The following is a 16456-nucleotide window of genomic DNA, read 5'->3' as shown; positions in this document are numbered from 1 at the left end:
TTCTCCGAAACGCTATATTTAAATACACCCCTCCACATTCGTCGAGATCGGACTACATGATGTCTGACTCATCCCAGGTTAACATCAAGAATTTTGACTACTCCTACTCTGTCTGCGAAGCACTAGTGATTCCATTCAACATTACGGGTGCACTCTCCTTCAATGAATGGCTACAAGATATTCCAACAAAAACAGAAGATGCAATAACATGCCAACCTTAATATCCGAGTAGTATTGAACAAAACAGAGCCCCTGGAAATGGTAGCAGACATGCTGCTACATGCAGCAGTGACTTGGGATTCTATTGCATTACATAAATCGTAAGTAAACACACAATCTGCATTTAAATGGGCTGTGTACACATTACAACGTTGGCTAACACAAAAGGGCTTTTCACCTAGTTTTGAACAGGAACCTCTCCCTGTATTGGCTTCCTTATTGCGCCAATTCTACACTGCGGTGCACACTGTATCTGGCACTGCGTACCAACCACAAACCGTCATTTAAATAATCCACCCTTCAGTCGTAAAATAAACATCATGTGCAATGGGCAGTTTCTCTGTGCCACTAATGTGTTTGTCAGCAAAATCAAACATCTAAAGCGTGATGGGAAACACCTGGCTGTTGGTAAAGCTCCCATTTCACAAAGGGACACGCAAAAGCTGCACTCTTCCGGCATTTTCAATGTTAAATATCCTGATACCTTGCAATTCAAAGTTTGGTTTGATATTCAACTCCATTTCGCCCGCCGTGGTCGAGAATGTTCTGAGACTCTTACCTGCTCATGCCTTCCAAGTGATGAAAGACAAAACAGGAAAGCAGCATGCAACCCTCACTTACAAAATGTCACTGCTCATTTCTCGAAAGGCACAGCAGTGACTCGCTTGGAAGAATGTGCGAAGTCCCAAATGATGCAGACTGTCCAATGAAGTCACTACTGCGTTACATGTCAAAACTCCCAATTATTGCACCCTGCTTTTGTGTTGTACCTCGAAGACTGAAAAAGGAACAATGCACAAATGAAAAAATCTGGTACACTAATCGGCCTTTGAGGAGAACTACTATTGGCACCTTTATGCCCAAAATAAGCAAACCTGCCCACATAACCACAATATACACTAACCACTCAATTCATGTCACCGCAACACAACCTCTTGTCAGCGCCAGACTCGAAGCAAGACAAATTATGGCCGTCACCGGACACCGAAATGCCTCCTGTATTGAAAGATACTGGCAGTCTCAACCTCGTGACAACAATCCTTCACAATGCTGAATTGAACAAGTGTCCTCCAAACACACAGTCCATTGCACCCATCCAATGTACTACCCCTACTGTGGATACCCGCCTCCAAACTTGCTCCACTTCTACTTGACCTTTTTCCATCACCTTTTCTAGTAATAACCCCACTGCTCAGTTTGCAAACTGTTCACTTACCTTCCTCCGTAATGTACAATTCAGCTATAAATAACACCCTGAGCACTTCAGCATTACAGTGTTACTGCCTGTATACATATTTCCTTAGTGCTTTAATATTCCAGATATTATTCTGTTCCATTTTAAAGTTTTCTAAATTACTTATTTATTGTTAACATATTTTCGATGTTATTCTAATCCTTTGCTCATTTTTAATAAATTACTATTGTGTTAACTGCATGTGCAAACGTTAATTCAATAAATGTCCTTATTCTCAATAGGGAAAACATTATACTTCCAACATGGCCACCATACTTCTTTTTTTTTTCTTTATTGTGAAAAAATATGGTTTCTTACAAACCTTATCATATAAAAACATCAAATCAATTGCTAACAAATGTACAACAAAAAAACATAAATCATAAATCACCTTTACATAAAATCCAGACATTTATTTACACATAAAATATCATACATGCTTTAAAAAAACAGTTGCCAAATATAAAATTATGTGGTAATTCTTTTCATAGATTCTGCACCTTACCTTGATCCCCAAAATGGATCAGTCTCCACATACTCAGATGTATGAACAAATGACATATATCCATGTTTATAACAAGATTCCAGAATAGGGCAATTAGTAAGGATATTTCGAATGGTTTCCACATCTGTTTCACATAGCCTACACGAACTTGCCATTCAGGGAAGTTTTTCCATGCTCCCATAACCTCTAAAGAGGGCAGTTTATTAGATCTCATTCATAGGATAAAATCATTGGATCTTTTTACTTTTACAGTTCACAAGATAGTTAAAAGGATGGGGAAAATAAAACCTTTGCCTTACACTTTCCGATTATTTACATTTTGAGGACAAATACTGCAATAAATGACTTCCATCCCATAATAAAAAAAGAAGTGGTTTCTCTATCATAAAACCATTTCCATCATAAAATTTAAGAATCTCAGTTTCAAAGATCTTAAAAGTTTTCGATTTTGGGACCAAGCCTTTTATCATTAACGAAAAATGCTGTAATAAGCTCTCTCTGCTTGTGTCCAAGTCCAACAATTTTAGATAAAATACTCACTGATTCACTTTCCACATTGTTAGAAGAGAGGTTAAGCCCAACTCGCAATTAATCGCCTCAATTGGTACACATCTAGGAAAACAACATAAATACCTCCATGTTTTTCCCCACAGTGCATGTAACCATGATACTTATTTCTCTAAAAATGATTCTAGCCCATATAGAATCTTTGGGATAATACAGCTTTCATAACATTTTATAAGACCAGTAACCGAATATCCTCCTTTATGTGTTATAAATGATTTAATCAAGCAAACCTTGTTTAAAGTTTTAGTCTGCATATAGTTACTTAATACACCACTATTTAAACAAGAGGATCGGGGTATTTCCAAATAAACATAATCTTTGACTACATCTATCCCCAGGTCTTCAAGCCTACACACACATTGTGACCATGATTTTAGTTTTGTGTGAATACGTCTAGCGTGAACACAAATTCAGTGGTCTAGTGTGTGAAGTAAATATGAGCGCGGCCATTTTCAGGCTGCGCTTGGCATCAGCCTTTCAAATGAGTATCCCGGGAAATACACCTGTGATACTAATAGCAATAAACCCCTTGCTGGGTGGGCATTACTGGGTCGGGGGCCTAGCTCTGGGTTTATTGCTTAAATAACTAATTACTCATGTTAAAGACTAAATGTTTGCTTTCCTAGTTCCAGAAGTTCAAATAATAGTTAAAGCAATTTTAAAGCGTTGTAGTGCGCACTTTTATGAAAACTGATCCTTCAGCCATGTAAATAGGAACATGACAAATGTTGAATTTGCTGTAAATTACCTTAACAGATGATCATTTTGTAAGAAATATACCAACTCATTTTTCAGATTATTTTACGAGCTGAAACTGCTGCGATTGGCCAATACAAGAACCACATGTCATCAGAGGGTCGCTTTTATACTTCCAAGAGAAATGATTTATACCTTTATTAAAAAAGACCAGAGAATCGCATGCTGCATTAAGACATGTTGTATGCTTCTTCACTTACACATATATCTTTTCTAGTCAATTAATTTGAGTTGCATGCCAAATATTTCCTATATTATTATTCCCCCTCACTGCCAGTCTAATCCCTAATAGATTGACATATCGCCGGAGTTAGGGCCTTTCTTTCAGAATGAATTCCCACTTCCTGAATTCAGACCTTCCTTCCAGTGTTCATGCTACTATGGTGTCTATTTATGACATGGACTAACACAACAGCTAGCCAATCCAGGGGGTGTGGGGCGTGAGGTCTTGTCTGCACAGTTTATAGAATTGGACCATGGACTACATAGTTTTGGATACTTTGTTATATATGTCCCTGTTGCCATCTATCTCTGGAAGAGCATCGTATGCCTCTAGGTTCTGAATATTCAGATATTAATGTAAACAAGGAACCTGATTATCACTAGATACTATTATTGGTCCTTTAAGTTTCAGTTTTATATATCTATATTACTGTGTACTTAGCAGTATGCAAGGCAAAGCCTGCACACCCGTTTCTAAATCCCACTGACAATTAGTCATTTGCCCAACCTAACCAGTTTAAAACAGACGCAAGTGATCACAGTTCAAGGGCATTTATTAAACTGTAAAATGGGTGAGATAAATGCCTAATCTAAACTTAAATCTAAGAAGGGAGCAAGCTACGACCATCAAATAATAATAATAGTCCTAATAGAGTCTAGTCAAATAAAAAGGGCCTCTACTAAAAAAACAACTATTGGTAATCCTTACCGCTATGCTACAAGATAGTGTGGGATGATGTTCACAAGTAAAGAAAGAAGTGTTCACAAAATGATAAGTCAGATGTTATATCCGGGATCTCCCTTCCCCACGTTTTTAGCATGGGACAAGGCGGGACTCTTGAGCAGAGCACACTCCTGGGCTTCTGTGGCATGAGCTTACAGTTCATTTGGTCTATTTCTGGCCCTTCTGTGCCCAAGTCTCTTCTCATGCAAAGTCTCTTGCTCCTGAGGGCCTGATATGCAAAAAAACAAAACAAAAGTTCTTCCTGCTAATCTTCAAATCGGGTGATTACCCCTCACGCTTGCATCACACTCAACCGGGCTCCGATCCTTCATTCAGCGTCAAACTCCCAAAGCACTTCCCAATTTAAACATAGACTTCCGAAGGGCGACCCCGTCTCGCTGGGTCACTCTGTTAGCCTACGGCAAGTGCGGGTTTCACAAAATCACAGTTCGCCTGGCTTTCCACTCAGGCAGGCATAAATGCCTGTTTCACAATTCCCTCAGTTCGGTTCAAAATTTTACAATCATCAAAAACCTCTGCAACGTGTCAAGGACTTTTGATTGTATAAGGGGTTTGGCTTGACCCTTGTATGACCACCTTGACACCTTATGCCGGCCTTCCTTATGGCCTCTTGGTACTTGTAGTTTCAATACCCTTTTAGTTCAACACATTCTCTTTGTTCAGGAGAGGAGTACCAGCCAGAGACATTCGAATGAGCGCCCATGTGGCACTGGACCACTCTATCTCTGGTACCAAGTTCGTTCACAAAAGATCTTTGTATCCTAATCTTCCTAATGTTATCACTGTAACCTTGAGCCTAACACAGTCCGGCCCACTATCAGGTTCTTCTGACTCACCGGCTGTGCCGAACTCATTGATGTTTCTTTTGCCACTGGAGTCAAGGATGGTACCACAATGGCAACCATGTCTCCTCGCCCTGGCTATCAGTGCAGGAGGGTTCCATGTACCACTAACGTCCGTCACACCATTCGCCAGCTGCGATTCACGGTCTTATGTTTCTTTTGTTGGAGGCTTTGCAGGTCTGGGTTGAAAAAGGCAAGGGCAACTCCCTCCTTGATGTCCTTTTAGGTCTTGCTGCCTTTCTCCTCCGTTTGAACTGCCGTCCTGGAATAGCTGCTTCTTTGTGCGTTCAGCCTTGCTCAGAGTGTGCTCTCATGCTCCACCTTTTATCCCTATGGGGACGGGAAAGGACAGTCAGGTGTGTGTAGTTGCCGGCAATTGCCTGACCCTTGTGATGGGACATGTCAGGTAAACAGCTCTGGTATAAATCCGTTGTCATTGACGGTGTGAGAAACTGTTTGTGTTTGAAAGGGGGGTAGAGTTTCTAAATATCCTACTGGGCAGGATGGGGAAAGGTGCCATAAGGAAGGGGATACCATGTCTCACCCTTCGGTGTCCCACTTTCACTCCCCGAAGACCCCCCATCTAGGTGATCCTCCTGCACTGGTCCACCCCAGGAACTGGATTTTTTATCAGGGGACAGGGATAATCATGTTTTAGCTGATCACTTCTGTCTATCCCACCCCCTTCCTTTTGTTACCAACAACATTCACCTCTCACACATCCTAGCCTTGGACTAGGCCACCTTCTGGCGTTTGGAATCTTCCATATGGTAACAAAAACAGACGCTGCAGGACGTTTAAGCCCATGTGTCTCCCAGGATCACCCAAGCAGCGCTCAAGCACCTCGCACACCCAAAAACTATGTTAATCTCTAAAGTGCAATTCTTCCAGAACTGCTTTGGAACCCAGTGCGTATATTAACTCAACACATGTTTTCCTGTCTCACATCTCTCGAACAGTCATACATGGTGGACTAACAAGCATCCACCCTAACGTAAAGCATTTCCCTCTGCCTGACTTCCCTCGCTGCATCTACAACCTCCTTCCCCACTTTCCCTCCATATTATGTCACTCTTGCCCTTGTTTGTTTGTTTGTTTGTTTGTTTGTTTGTTTATTTATAACGCGCAAACCATCAGGCCCGGGGGCATCATGTTCTCTTTCCCAGCAGGCTAAGGTCTGGTTTCCCTGGGTGGGGGCCTAATACACAAGGACGCCACTATGGTGTGGATTCGGCACAACACAAAAGCATAATAACATAACACTGGCCCAACTGTAGCAAATTAAGTGACAGTAACCCTTCATAGACAACCAATAGGTAAATGAATAGTCAAAATGTGTTCCTTCAGCGCAGTGATGGTGATTGAAAACATGAACTACAGCAGCAGAAATAAAACGCATACACTGGCAGAAAATCCTGTAATGCTGCTAGTACATGGCAATGGCAGTTGGGTGCTATGCACATACCAACATCATACAAGATAATAAAAGGCCTGATTTATGTTTATCTGATGCAGTCATGCACAGTAGAGACTGCCCGCTTCGCATTTTGCCAGTGCTATAGTTGCCTTAGGAAATAAGTTGTTGCCTTAGGAAATATATAAGGTCTGATGCAGTCATATTACCATTCTGAACATTTCTCTCCACACAGGCTTTCACACTAGTCAGAACATAAAAGACTGTGTTTGGGAGCATGTCTTGTTGCAGTGTGTAATGCTGAAGAATAAAGGAGAGGCACCGCAGAAGAGGGTATTCATGTGAAACCCCGAGGGGGATATTACCCTCTTGTCAACATTACTTAAGCAATAATCCCTGAGCCCATAGTTACAGGCCTGAGCATAGCGAGGGCCTTAACGAAGGCCCCTGGGCATTACCTGACTTGGTAATGCTCCCCTCCCCCGGTAAGGGAATTATTACTATTATTACCCTGGCCTGTAAAACCAAGGTACTAAAAGCATTTTTCTGCGTTGCACGTTTCGGAACGAAGAAAACAAAAACCCCAAAAAATAGCCGGCAAGGACGGGAGGGAGAACGTAGTCCATTCTCCCTTTCCATGGCGGCTATTCAAAAAATAGGAAAAAATGTCAACAAAAAAATGGCCATCATGGAAAGGAGAAGGGACCACATGCAGAGGGGCTGGAGACAGAAGCCTTTCCAGCGCGTCTGCTCCAGAAGAGGAGCAAAAAACAGGTAAGTGGAGGGAAAGAGGGGTGGAAGCTGTGGAGGGGGGCCATAAGGGGCGGAGCACTTACCTGCCTCATCTGTCCTGGAGCTGTGCCTTTAGATTTTGTTTGGTCTGCACAAATTGAATGAGCAAGACGTGCTTGAGTTTATGGGTAGGTCATAAATGGCAATGGCAACAACGGTGGAGATTTTCTACAACACATTCACTGATTAAATAAACATGTACCACGAGTCACATTTCTTTTTGTAAAACCCACACAAAAAATACCCATTATACATTACCATGACATCCGCCGTGGTTTCTTTCATCGCCCCACTTAATGGCTCTGAGGTTACCTTCCCATTTTCCATGTGGCATCGATCCAGGAAAATCTATTATTTTGGTCCAAAAAGAGAAAGCATTACACTCTGTCATAAAACACTATTTTGACATCAATTTCCTCTAATTCGTGGGTCTGGAACCTTTGTCTCACAAGATGTTTTGGACTGCAACTTCCATCACCCCTAGCTAGCATAGTCAATGGTGATGGATCATGGGTGCTGTAGTCCAAAACACCTCGAGAGCTGCAGGTTTCAGTCCTCTGTTCACGAATGTCAGCTGTGTCGTAGACATTAATTGAAAAGTCGTATGAAAATGTTTGATTCTGTGGTTCTCAACAAGAAATGTTATTTGATTACCCTTCAGTGCAAAATGTCTCATTCAAGCAATGCAGGTGGAGTTGATGTTACAGTAGTCTAGGTTTGATTTAATTTATATTTAAAATTTGAATAATGCCACATCACATAAGTAAGCTCCGAAGAGCCCAAACTCCACATCCAATTAGAAAAGGAAGGGGAACCCATCTTTATGAAAGGAACCTCAGTGTCTAGTTATTCCATGTTTGAGGCATGCTTTTAAATACCCTTTAGTAGACCACCGACAGGTGGAATGGCGCATGTATTGCAACATGTTGCATGTACCGGGTACTCAAAGCATAGTAAAAGTATTGGGTGTGATGCTAACTTCTACTTAGATGGCCGGAGATCAGAGAATGGCAATTGTAGTGTTTGATCCGTGAGATAATAGTTTCATGCCATTCGTTAGAAGGAACAAAGAGCCAGAGGGGTGGGTGACAGCGTAGAAAAATAGGACTGCCCTTTGCACCTATTGTAGACCGAAGGGCAGTGAGTATAGTGCCCTGGAAGCTATAAGCAAAAGAAGAATCATGCCTCAGAAAGCCCCATTAACACCAATGCTCATTTTAACAGACTTCTTCCACTTATGGCAGCCATTTTTCTGTACTGCTGGAGCCACAAGTAACAAAAGAAAATGGAAGTTAGAAGGTTCAATGCAGGAATGTGACATTCCGGCTGAGCGTAGACTCCAACAGGGGGGGGGGGGTTGCATTGAAAAAAATGTGTTCAAATAACCGTGCACACCAAATATGCACCATTTACATTCGAACAACCAGAAACATTAGTTGCAGGAACTTGTAAGCAGGCTAGAGTTTTAGGAGACCATACGACGGATAGCAATAGGTTGACATCTGGTGAAATAGAGACCAGGCGTTCTTCAAGTCCTTGGCTTAATGAAAAAACGTAATATGCACATTGGGGCTCAGTTTTATGGTGTGAAGAGTGGGGCAGCTTGTAACTTACTGGCAAAGCATTTGCTGCATGGATCTGGAGGCAGTGCATGAAGTCTGCATCCTCCTCCCGCATTCGCTACAGCGCACATCGGCCGTTTTGACAGGAAGAGGAAGAAATTACATGAATCTACATCCGCATTGAGTTTGCATCAGGGGAGAAGCTGGAACCCACATGGAAATAAATGTTCCTGGCTTTTGCACTTGCAAAAAGCAGGAGGAATCTATTGGGGATTCGTGGAAATACCTCTAGTCATGCACGGACACGGTTGGTGGCATGCAACTTTAGTTTTCTGAATGGGTAATCCATATCTGCCCAGATTTTTGTGGTAGAATTACAGCCAGGAATGTAAAAAATGGAAATTGCACTGGGAGGACACCTTGCACGCAAGTGTAAGCATGAACAGTCCACTCTGTGCAATTCAGAGGCTAATGCAAAAATACCCAATTTGTTGCATTTGTCCTTTTTATGCTATGGTGTGTAAAGTCATAGAACCGCAACTGTTGCCCTCCAGGCAAGGCCTGCGTCCCAGAGGAGCCATTTGTTTTATGCCTGGCATTTTTGTTTCTTTCATCTCTCTGCCGTCGCTCCCCTTGACCTTCCCTCCGCTCTGTTCCTCCCCTACGCCCCCTCCTCTCCTCACCCTCCCACCTTCTCCCTGTTTGGCTGCTGCTTCTGGGAAGCACAGCATACCCATCGCTGCAAGGGAAGCCCTCTCCCTATTCCATACGATGAGCGCAGTGCTCCAGGACCCTCCACCCTCCAGATGAGGCCTACGTCCCAGCAGAGCCTTTTGTTTTCTGTCCTGATTTTCTGTTTCAGTCACGCGTCTCCTGCACTCCCTTTGGCCTTCCCTCCACTACGTTCCTCCATCAGCCCCTCCCCTGTCCTAACCCGTTCTCCCCCCTTCCTGATTGGCTGCTACTTCCAGGAAGCACGTTTAGTTGAGAGCCCCAGGGCAGCCTTGCCGTGCAGCCTGCTAAGGGCCTAGGCAAAGGGCAACTCCTTGGGCACATCCATCGCCTGTTTGCCCTGGGAGGAATGCCAGGCACTGACCCCTGCTGCAACCCCCAGGTAAGGGACGACGAAGTTTGGTACTTTTTGCATAGGTTTGCATATGTGATTCTAGCTGCAGACGTATGCCACTGCCCTGCATCTTTTCCACAGAAAGAGGACTGTAAGCCTGTAATTGCAAAGTTAATTTAATAATTTGGGTAACACAGCTTTGAATTTAGACACACAAGAATTGTAATAACTTGTGTAACGCAGCTTTGAATTTAGCAACAGTAGAATTGTATTGAGCTAGTTAATGCTGCCTTTAGCCACATTAGAACTGTAATGAGTTGGGTAACGGTGCTTTTGAGCTTAGCCACATGAGAATTGTAATGATTGCGGTAACGCCTCTTTTGAATCTTGTCACAGCAGAACTGTACTGTTTCAGCATATGCTGTTTTGAATTTAGCCACGCTTGAATTGTACTGAGCTTCCTGGTGCCACTTTTGAATTTCGCTACAGTAGAATTGTGCTGAACTAGTTAGCGCTGCATTGAACCTAGTCAAACTAGATTGGCAATGATTTAGGTAACACTGCTTTCAATTAAGCAATACTAGAATTGCGCTGACTGCTTTTGAATCTAACCAGACTACAGTTGTAAAGATTTAGGTAACACTGCTTTGAATTTGGCCACACTAGAACTGTACTGATTTGGCATCCGCTGTTTTGAAATTTAACCACACGAGGACTGTAATAATGTAGCTAATGCTGCTTTGATTCTAGCCACACTGTAACTGGACTGATTTGGCATCTGCTGCTTCTGAATTTAGACACACGAGAATTGTAGTGACATAATTAATGCTGCTTTTCAGTCTAGCCATGCTAGAATTATGATGATCTCGTTAATGCTGCTTTTGCATCTTGCCACATTAGAATTGCACTCAGTCAGATACACTGCCTTTGAACATAGCCACACCAGAACTGTACTGTTTCGGTACATGCTGTTTTGGCCACACTAACATGGTAATGATTCATAGTTAATGCATAGTTATGAATGGTTCTGGTGCATCCACGAGTTGTGCTTGCGGGTGCTGCAACTGCCGCCAGGTCCTACCTGAAGGGCAGAGTGAGACCCGCAAGCACAACTCGTAGTGTGGCAGTACGGTAGCAACGGTGTCGGTAGCAATACCGGTGCCGTTGTTGCCTTGCCGCCATACTTATAATGAGTGTGTCCAGTGCCTGGTTTTATTTATTTATTTAATGTATTTATTGTTCGCTTGTTAGTCGCTTATACAGCGAGTGAATTCTGTTTCAAAGCACCCACAAGGCTACAGGAAGGGGACATAGGAATGGGAGACATTAATATACATACAAATATTAAAAACAGTGGAGGGGAAAAGAAATGACAAACCTACTATTGCCTTGTGAGTATTCAGAACGTGCAAGTGCAGAAGGGGTGGGGTAGTGGGGGTAGGTGCTGGAGTGCCCGTGCTCCTGGGTGAGCAGCAGATGAAGTGCATGGTAAGATAATTGCAAGCCTCCAGGATGGAGGGTGTGCCGAGGCAAGTGCTGAGGAAAGACAGAAGCTGGGGGTGATTGAGCGTGGGAGGTCAGGGCCCAGAGGATGCATAAGGGCCCTGGTGTCCCATCAAGGCAACTGTGAGATTATCAGAGGGGAGAAGGAGGAAGTAAAGAGGAAAGTCTTGAGGAGTTTACGGAATTTAAGGAAGTTCTGCTCAAGACGCAGAGAGAGGGGGAGGCTGTTCCATAGAAGGGAGCCAGCTGAGGAAAGCGATGGACCTCCTGCCCTCTGTTTAGCGAAACACTTTACACACAAAGAATTGGTGCCATAGGAGCGAAGCGGTATAGAAGGGGGATATTTAGTAAGAGAGAGTTGCAGATAGTGTGATCCCAGGCCCCAGAAAGTCTTGTGGATGATACAAAGGGATTTTGAATTTAATCCATGAAGCAACCAGGATCCAGTGAAGACTTTTTAGGGCAGGAGAGATGCGATCCCTGGGCTTGAGACCAAGGATAAGTCTTGCTGCTCTATGCTGGACTATCTGGAGGGGTTGCAGTGTGGAAGAAGGTAGATTCAGGAGGAGGCTATTGCAATAGTCAAGCTTGGAGAGAACCAGGGCTCGGGTAACATTGGGCTTCTGGGGGAAAGTGAGAAAAGGTAGAATTCCTTTGAGAAGGTAGAGCTGTAAGTGGGACTTCTTGGCAATGTCCTGAGCATGAGGGAGGAGGGAGAGAGAGGAGTCGAAGATAACTCAAAGGTTTCTGGCTTCAGAAGAAGGAGCACGGGGGGAGCCCATGGAGGAAGGCCAGAGTGAAGGGAAGAAGGAGGGAGCAGGGGTCCCATTGGGAAGGATCTCAGTTTTGCTGGCATTGAGGCAGAGATCATTGGAAGTGCACCAGGCTTGGATGCTAGATAGGTAGTCTGGGATGATGGAAGGTGCAAGAGGGTCGGCAGGAAGTTTGAAAAGGTTGTGTGTCATCTGCGTACCACTGGAAGTTGGGTGAGAAGGAGGAGATGAGGAGTGCCAGCCGTGTAAGTTATATGTTAAAGAGCCAAGTGGAGAGGAGTAGGAGATGATACAGTGCCCAGGATGACTTGACAAGAGCGGTCAGATAGGAAAGAGGTTACCCAGTCCAGTGCCCGTTCCGAGATACCAAGAGTATCGTGGACCCTTTGTATGAGGATGGAATGTTTGACTGTGTCAAAGGCAGAGGAGAGATCAAGTAGAATGAGAACAGCTGGGGATTTGGAATCCAGAGTTGCAAGCAGTTCTTCACAGGTGTTCAGAAGAGCAGTTTCCATGCCTCTAGATGCTCGCAATCCAGTTCGATGGTCGTGGAGACCACCAACAAGTTCATTGTGAGAGTTGAGTTGGGCAATGTCAACTTCTCCAGATGTTTCCCCAGGAAGGGGGTGATGGAAATAGGGCAGTAGTTGGCTGGGTAGGTGGGGTCTGTTGATGTTTTTTTTAAGGAGGGGGCACACAAGGGAGTGATTGAGGGAGGAGGGGAAAGATCCAGTGGCAAAAGGGTGGTTTCAGAGAACAGCGAGTGTGGGGGCAAGAGAGACAATGTTGTCCTTGATGGTTCTGGATGAGCAAGGGGAAACCTGTTTGGAAGAGACCTTCATGGAGCAGACAGCTCTGATGACCGCTTCAGATGTGGCAAGGGCGAAGGAGGAGAAGGGGGAAAGGAGGCAGGTGAGAGGCCAAGGGAGGAAAGGGGGTGTGGGATGGACTGGGAGGTTGAGTAACAAGGCTGTTCAGGATGTCCTGAGGTTTTCTGGCAAAGTGAGTGGCCAGTGCATTGCAGAGGCCCTGGGATGGTAGAGGGGAAGAGGAGACTGTGGTAGGGTTGGCTAGCTGCCGGCATATTTTGAAAAGTTCAGCCGTGTTGTTGAATGCACCAGATACCCGTGCCTGAATGTGGGCTCTTTACTTGGCACGTATGGAAAGTCTGTATTGCCTTTGGAGCAGGCAGCAGACCGGTTTGTTAGAGGGTGAGCCTGAAGATTGCCACTTCCGTTCCACCGCTCTGCACTTTCGTTTCAAGGCTGCAAGTTTGGAGTCGTACCATGAGTTACGCTTAGAGGGGGGTTTCAGGCAGATCCTCATGACTGGGGCAAGAATGTCAAGAGTGTTGGTGATGGCCAAGTGGAAGTTGCTGAGAGCAGTGTCAGTGGTAGAGTCTGAGTTAGGGGAGTAATGAGGGATAAAGGTGCAAGTGAAGGCAGAAGCTGACACTCATTTCATCCTGCAGATGTTCATGAACGAGGTTTGCAGGGTTTTTGGGGGTGCGGTCAGTGGGCCAAAGGGACCCATCTGGGAGAAGAGAAAAGAGTGGTCTGACCAAGAGAGAGGGGCAACCAGAGGAGATGAGAGAGGGAGGTCCAAGTGGGTGATGGTGTCCAGAGTGTGTCCAGCAGAGTGGTTTGGTCCAGAAGGGAGAATGGAGAGGTATAGAGAGCTGCAGAAGTCAACGAATAGAGTGGATGCTGTGCCCGGGGAGTCCAATTAGATGTTAAAAGTCACCCAAGAGGAGCAGATTGAAGGAGGTTGAAAGTAAGGAGGAACAGAAATCAGCCCATTCAGAGAGGAACAGAGAGGTAGCACCTGGAGGCCAGTAAATGGCAGCAATGGTCAGAGTGGAGGAGGGAGAGATGACCAATTTACATACCAGGCTCTCAAAGATGGAGTAAAGCTGGGTGGGTAAGATAGAGGAAGGAACCCTCTCAGGGAAAATTAAGGCAACCCCACCGCCAGCACAGTGAGGTTGAGGTTTGCAAATTATCTTGAAACCGTCAGGTAGGAGGGAGTCAAAAGCACTGACTGAGCTGGCAATGAACCATGTCTCAGTAAGAGCGAGAATGTCGAGGTCAGTGTCTTCAAGTAGGAGGCAGATGTCAGCAGAGTGTTTGTTGGCTGAGCAGGTGTTAAGAGTCACCAGGTGGAGACGATCTCTGCCTTTGAAGGTTTTCTGAGGTGGAGTCCAGGGCGTGGTACTCCAGTCAGGGGGGGAACTGGGAGAGTGGTAGAGGGAGAGGCAGGAGAAGGAAGAAAGTTAATGAGGGATGGCAGGATCCGGTCAAAGAGAAGGTTGGCTTGAGAACCCTGAATCAGAATAGTGCCAGTCTGGTAGGCATTAATGATGTAGCATGATCAGAAGAAGCCCACTAAGAGGACTTCCCACTTGGTGACACAATTAATGGGAGAGAATGTGAAAGGGGAGAGAGTAGAGGTGAGATGAGAAGTCCAAAGGTCTAGAGAGGGGACAGAGCAAAGGATATCAGTGAAGATCTCTCTGGACGATGCACTGACATAGGTGTCTGCGATGGGAAGGCCAGGATTTGCACCCTTATGTCTTTATTGTGCTTTTTTCATCCAGACTTTGTGAGAGAGGGAGGATAGGTGATAGTGTTGCAGTTAGAGAAGATAGGAGAGATGGTGATAAGAGACTGAAAGAAGGGGGAGGGGCTGCACTGCACAATCCTGGGCCGTACTCCAGAGGCTGCCTAGCAGTTAAAAGAAGGCACAGATACAATGCAAAGCAGTAGGTGGGGCGCAGGATTCTGTTATAAAAGGATCACAATGCAGTGCACAAAATGGATGCAAGATGAAAGCACACCTGCCTAGAAACGATTTTAAACAGGATCACAATGCCTTAGAAACAGGACTCTTGGATGCAGTGGCTGGCTACCGCGTATCGGCGATATTGATTGTCTCTTGAAGAAAGGAGCCCACCAATCGCTGAGTGGCTGCCCAGAAGGTGCTGCTTTGTTTTCTACTGCAAAGTGGAGTCAGCCATTTTGGAGAAGGTGTTCCTGTACAGGAAACCGATGTAATCCCGATTGCACTTTCGTCAGTGTAACTTTATGTTGTTGGCCATATGTGGTGAATTTCCCTTCTGGTGAGGGGCTGCTACAAAATTGGCTTTACATAACTGGATGTTTGTGTTTTGTTGTGGGAAACGGGTAGGATTCTGGGTAAGTGTTAGAACTCAGGTTGTTGGCACTATTCTTTTTAGTGTAATGGCTTTACTTTTCCTTTTTTCAATATTAGCTTTAATACACTGTTTCTGTAAGTGTACTATGTTGGTATATATTAGTTAATTATAATGTTGGCATATGTATTTGGACATTCTGTATGGAGTCACTTGAAGATTTTTTGAGTTGATAGTAATCCCAATACCATCATTGTTTAGTTCTGTAACTATTATGTTGGAATTGATAGAAGTGCTGCTTTTTTGTTTTTTGTTTTGAATTTATATATTTGTTTGTACATATTGCACACAAATGCTCTTGAAAATGGACCAAAGCTCCGAAACATGTTGAGCAATATTCCAGATGTATTCACTTCAAGTGTGCTGTAAACTTTGGTGTTTAAAGTGTTATGTTATATTTAAATGTTTTCTGAATGCCTATGTTAGATAATTATTTAGCTATATCTGTTGCAAAACACTAGTGGTTCGGTTCGTTAACCACATATAGGAGTGCAGACCCTCAGTGGGTTGATTCCCTACTGCATTCAGGATTGTTACATATGTGGCCCTTTTGCCATGCAGAGTGGCTTCCTTTTATGCTCCCTGAAACACACACAAAGTAGAAGCACGAGACTGTTTAGAGTGTGTGTGCGTGTGAGTTTTTTATACTGGAAATGACCATATAGGGCCATTCCTGACATGTGTGTGCCAGGGGATGGGATAGTTGGAAGTATTCTCAAATCTTTGTCTCCTGAGTTTGCCTGCAAACATATCTGCACATTTTTTATGTTGCACCCAGCCTTCATTGGCTGGCATCCAGATGTTTTAGTGGCTCATGATTGGAGTTTAAAGTCAGCCCAAGACTCAGGTTTAGTGATAAAGGTTGACAGGATTTTACCCTGATGCTCCAAGACAAAATATTCATGGAAGGAGGGCAACTGATGCGCTGCACCAGCATCTTCTGGACTAAAACCCTGACTATTATGTTATGTTACATAGATTTATAGCATGCACAGCTACCTCCAAGGGCAATCTCCTGGTGCTCACAATGGATGTGTGCTGGAGT

The 16456-nt window shown here is 44.2% G+C and overlaps 1 protein-coding gene across 1 annotated transcript in view; it reads right to left on the bottom strand.

The window, feature by feature from the left end:
- The window catches only part of GCNT2 (glucosaminyl (N-acetyl) transferase 2 (I blood group)), a 409881-nt gene that overhangs the window by 66892 nt on the left and 326533 nt on the right, over positions 1-16456 (bottom strand). Inside the window, exon 2 of the mRNA XM_069613442.1 lies at positions 7555-7644. Within this exon, the coding sequence (XP_069469543.1) occupies positions 7555-7644 (90 nt within the window). The remainder of the gene's footprint in view (positions 1-7554; positions 7645-16456) is intronic.

This window comes from Ambystoma mexicanum, chromosome 5p (genome assembly GCF_040938575.1).
Source record: "Ambystoma mexicanum isolate Mex_15411 chromosome 5p, UKY_AmexF1_1, whole genome shotgun sequence".
NCBI lineage: Eukaryota > Metazoa > Chordata > Amphibia > Caudata > Ambystomatidae > Ambystoma > Ambystoma mexicanum.
The sequence above is the reverse complement of the archived record's forward strand: the minus strand, read 5'-3'. Positions and strand labels throughout refer to the sequence as shown.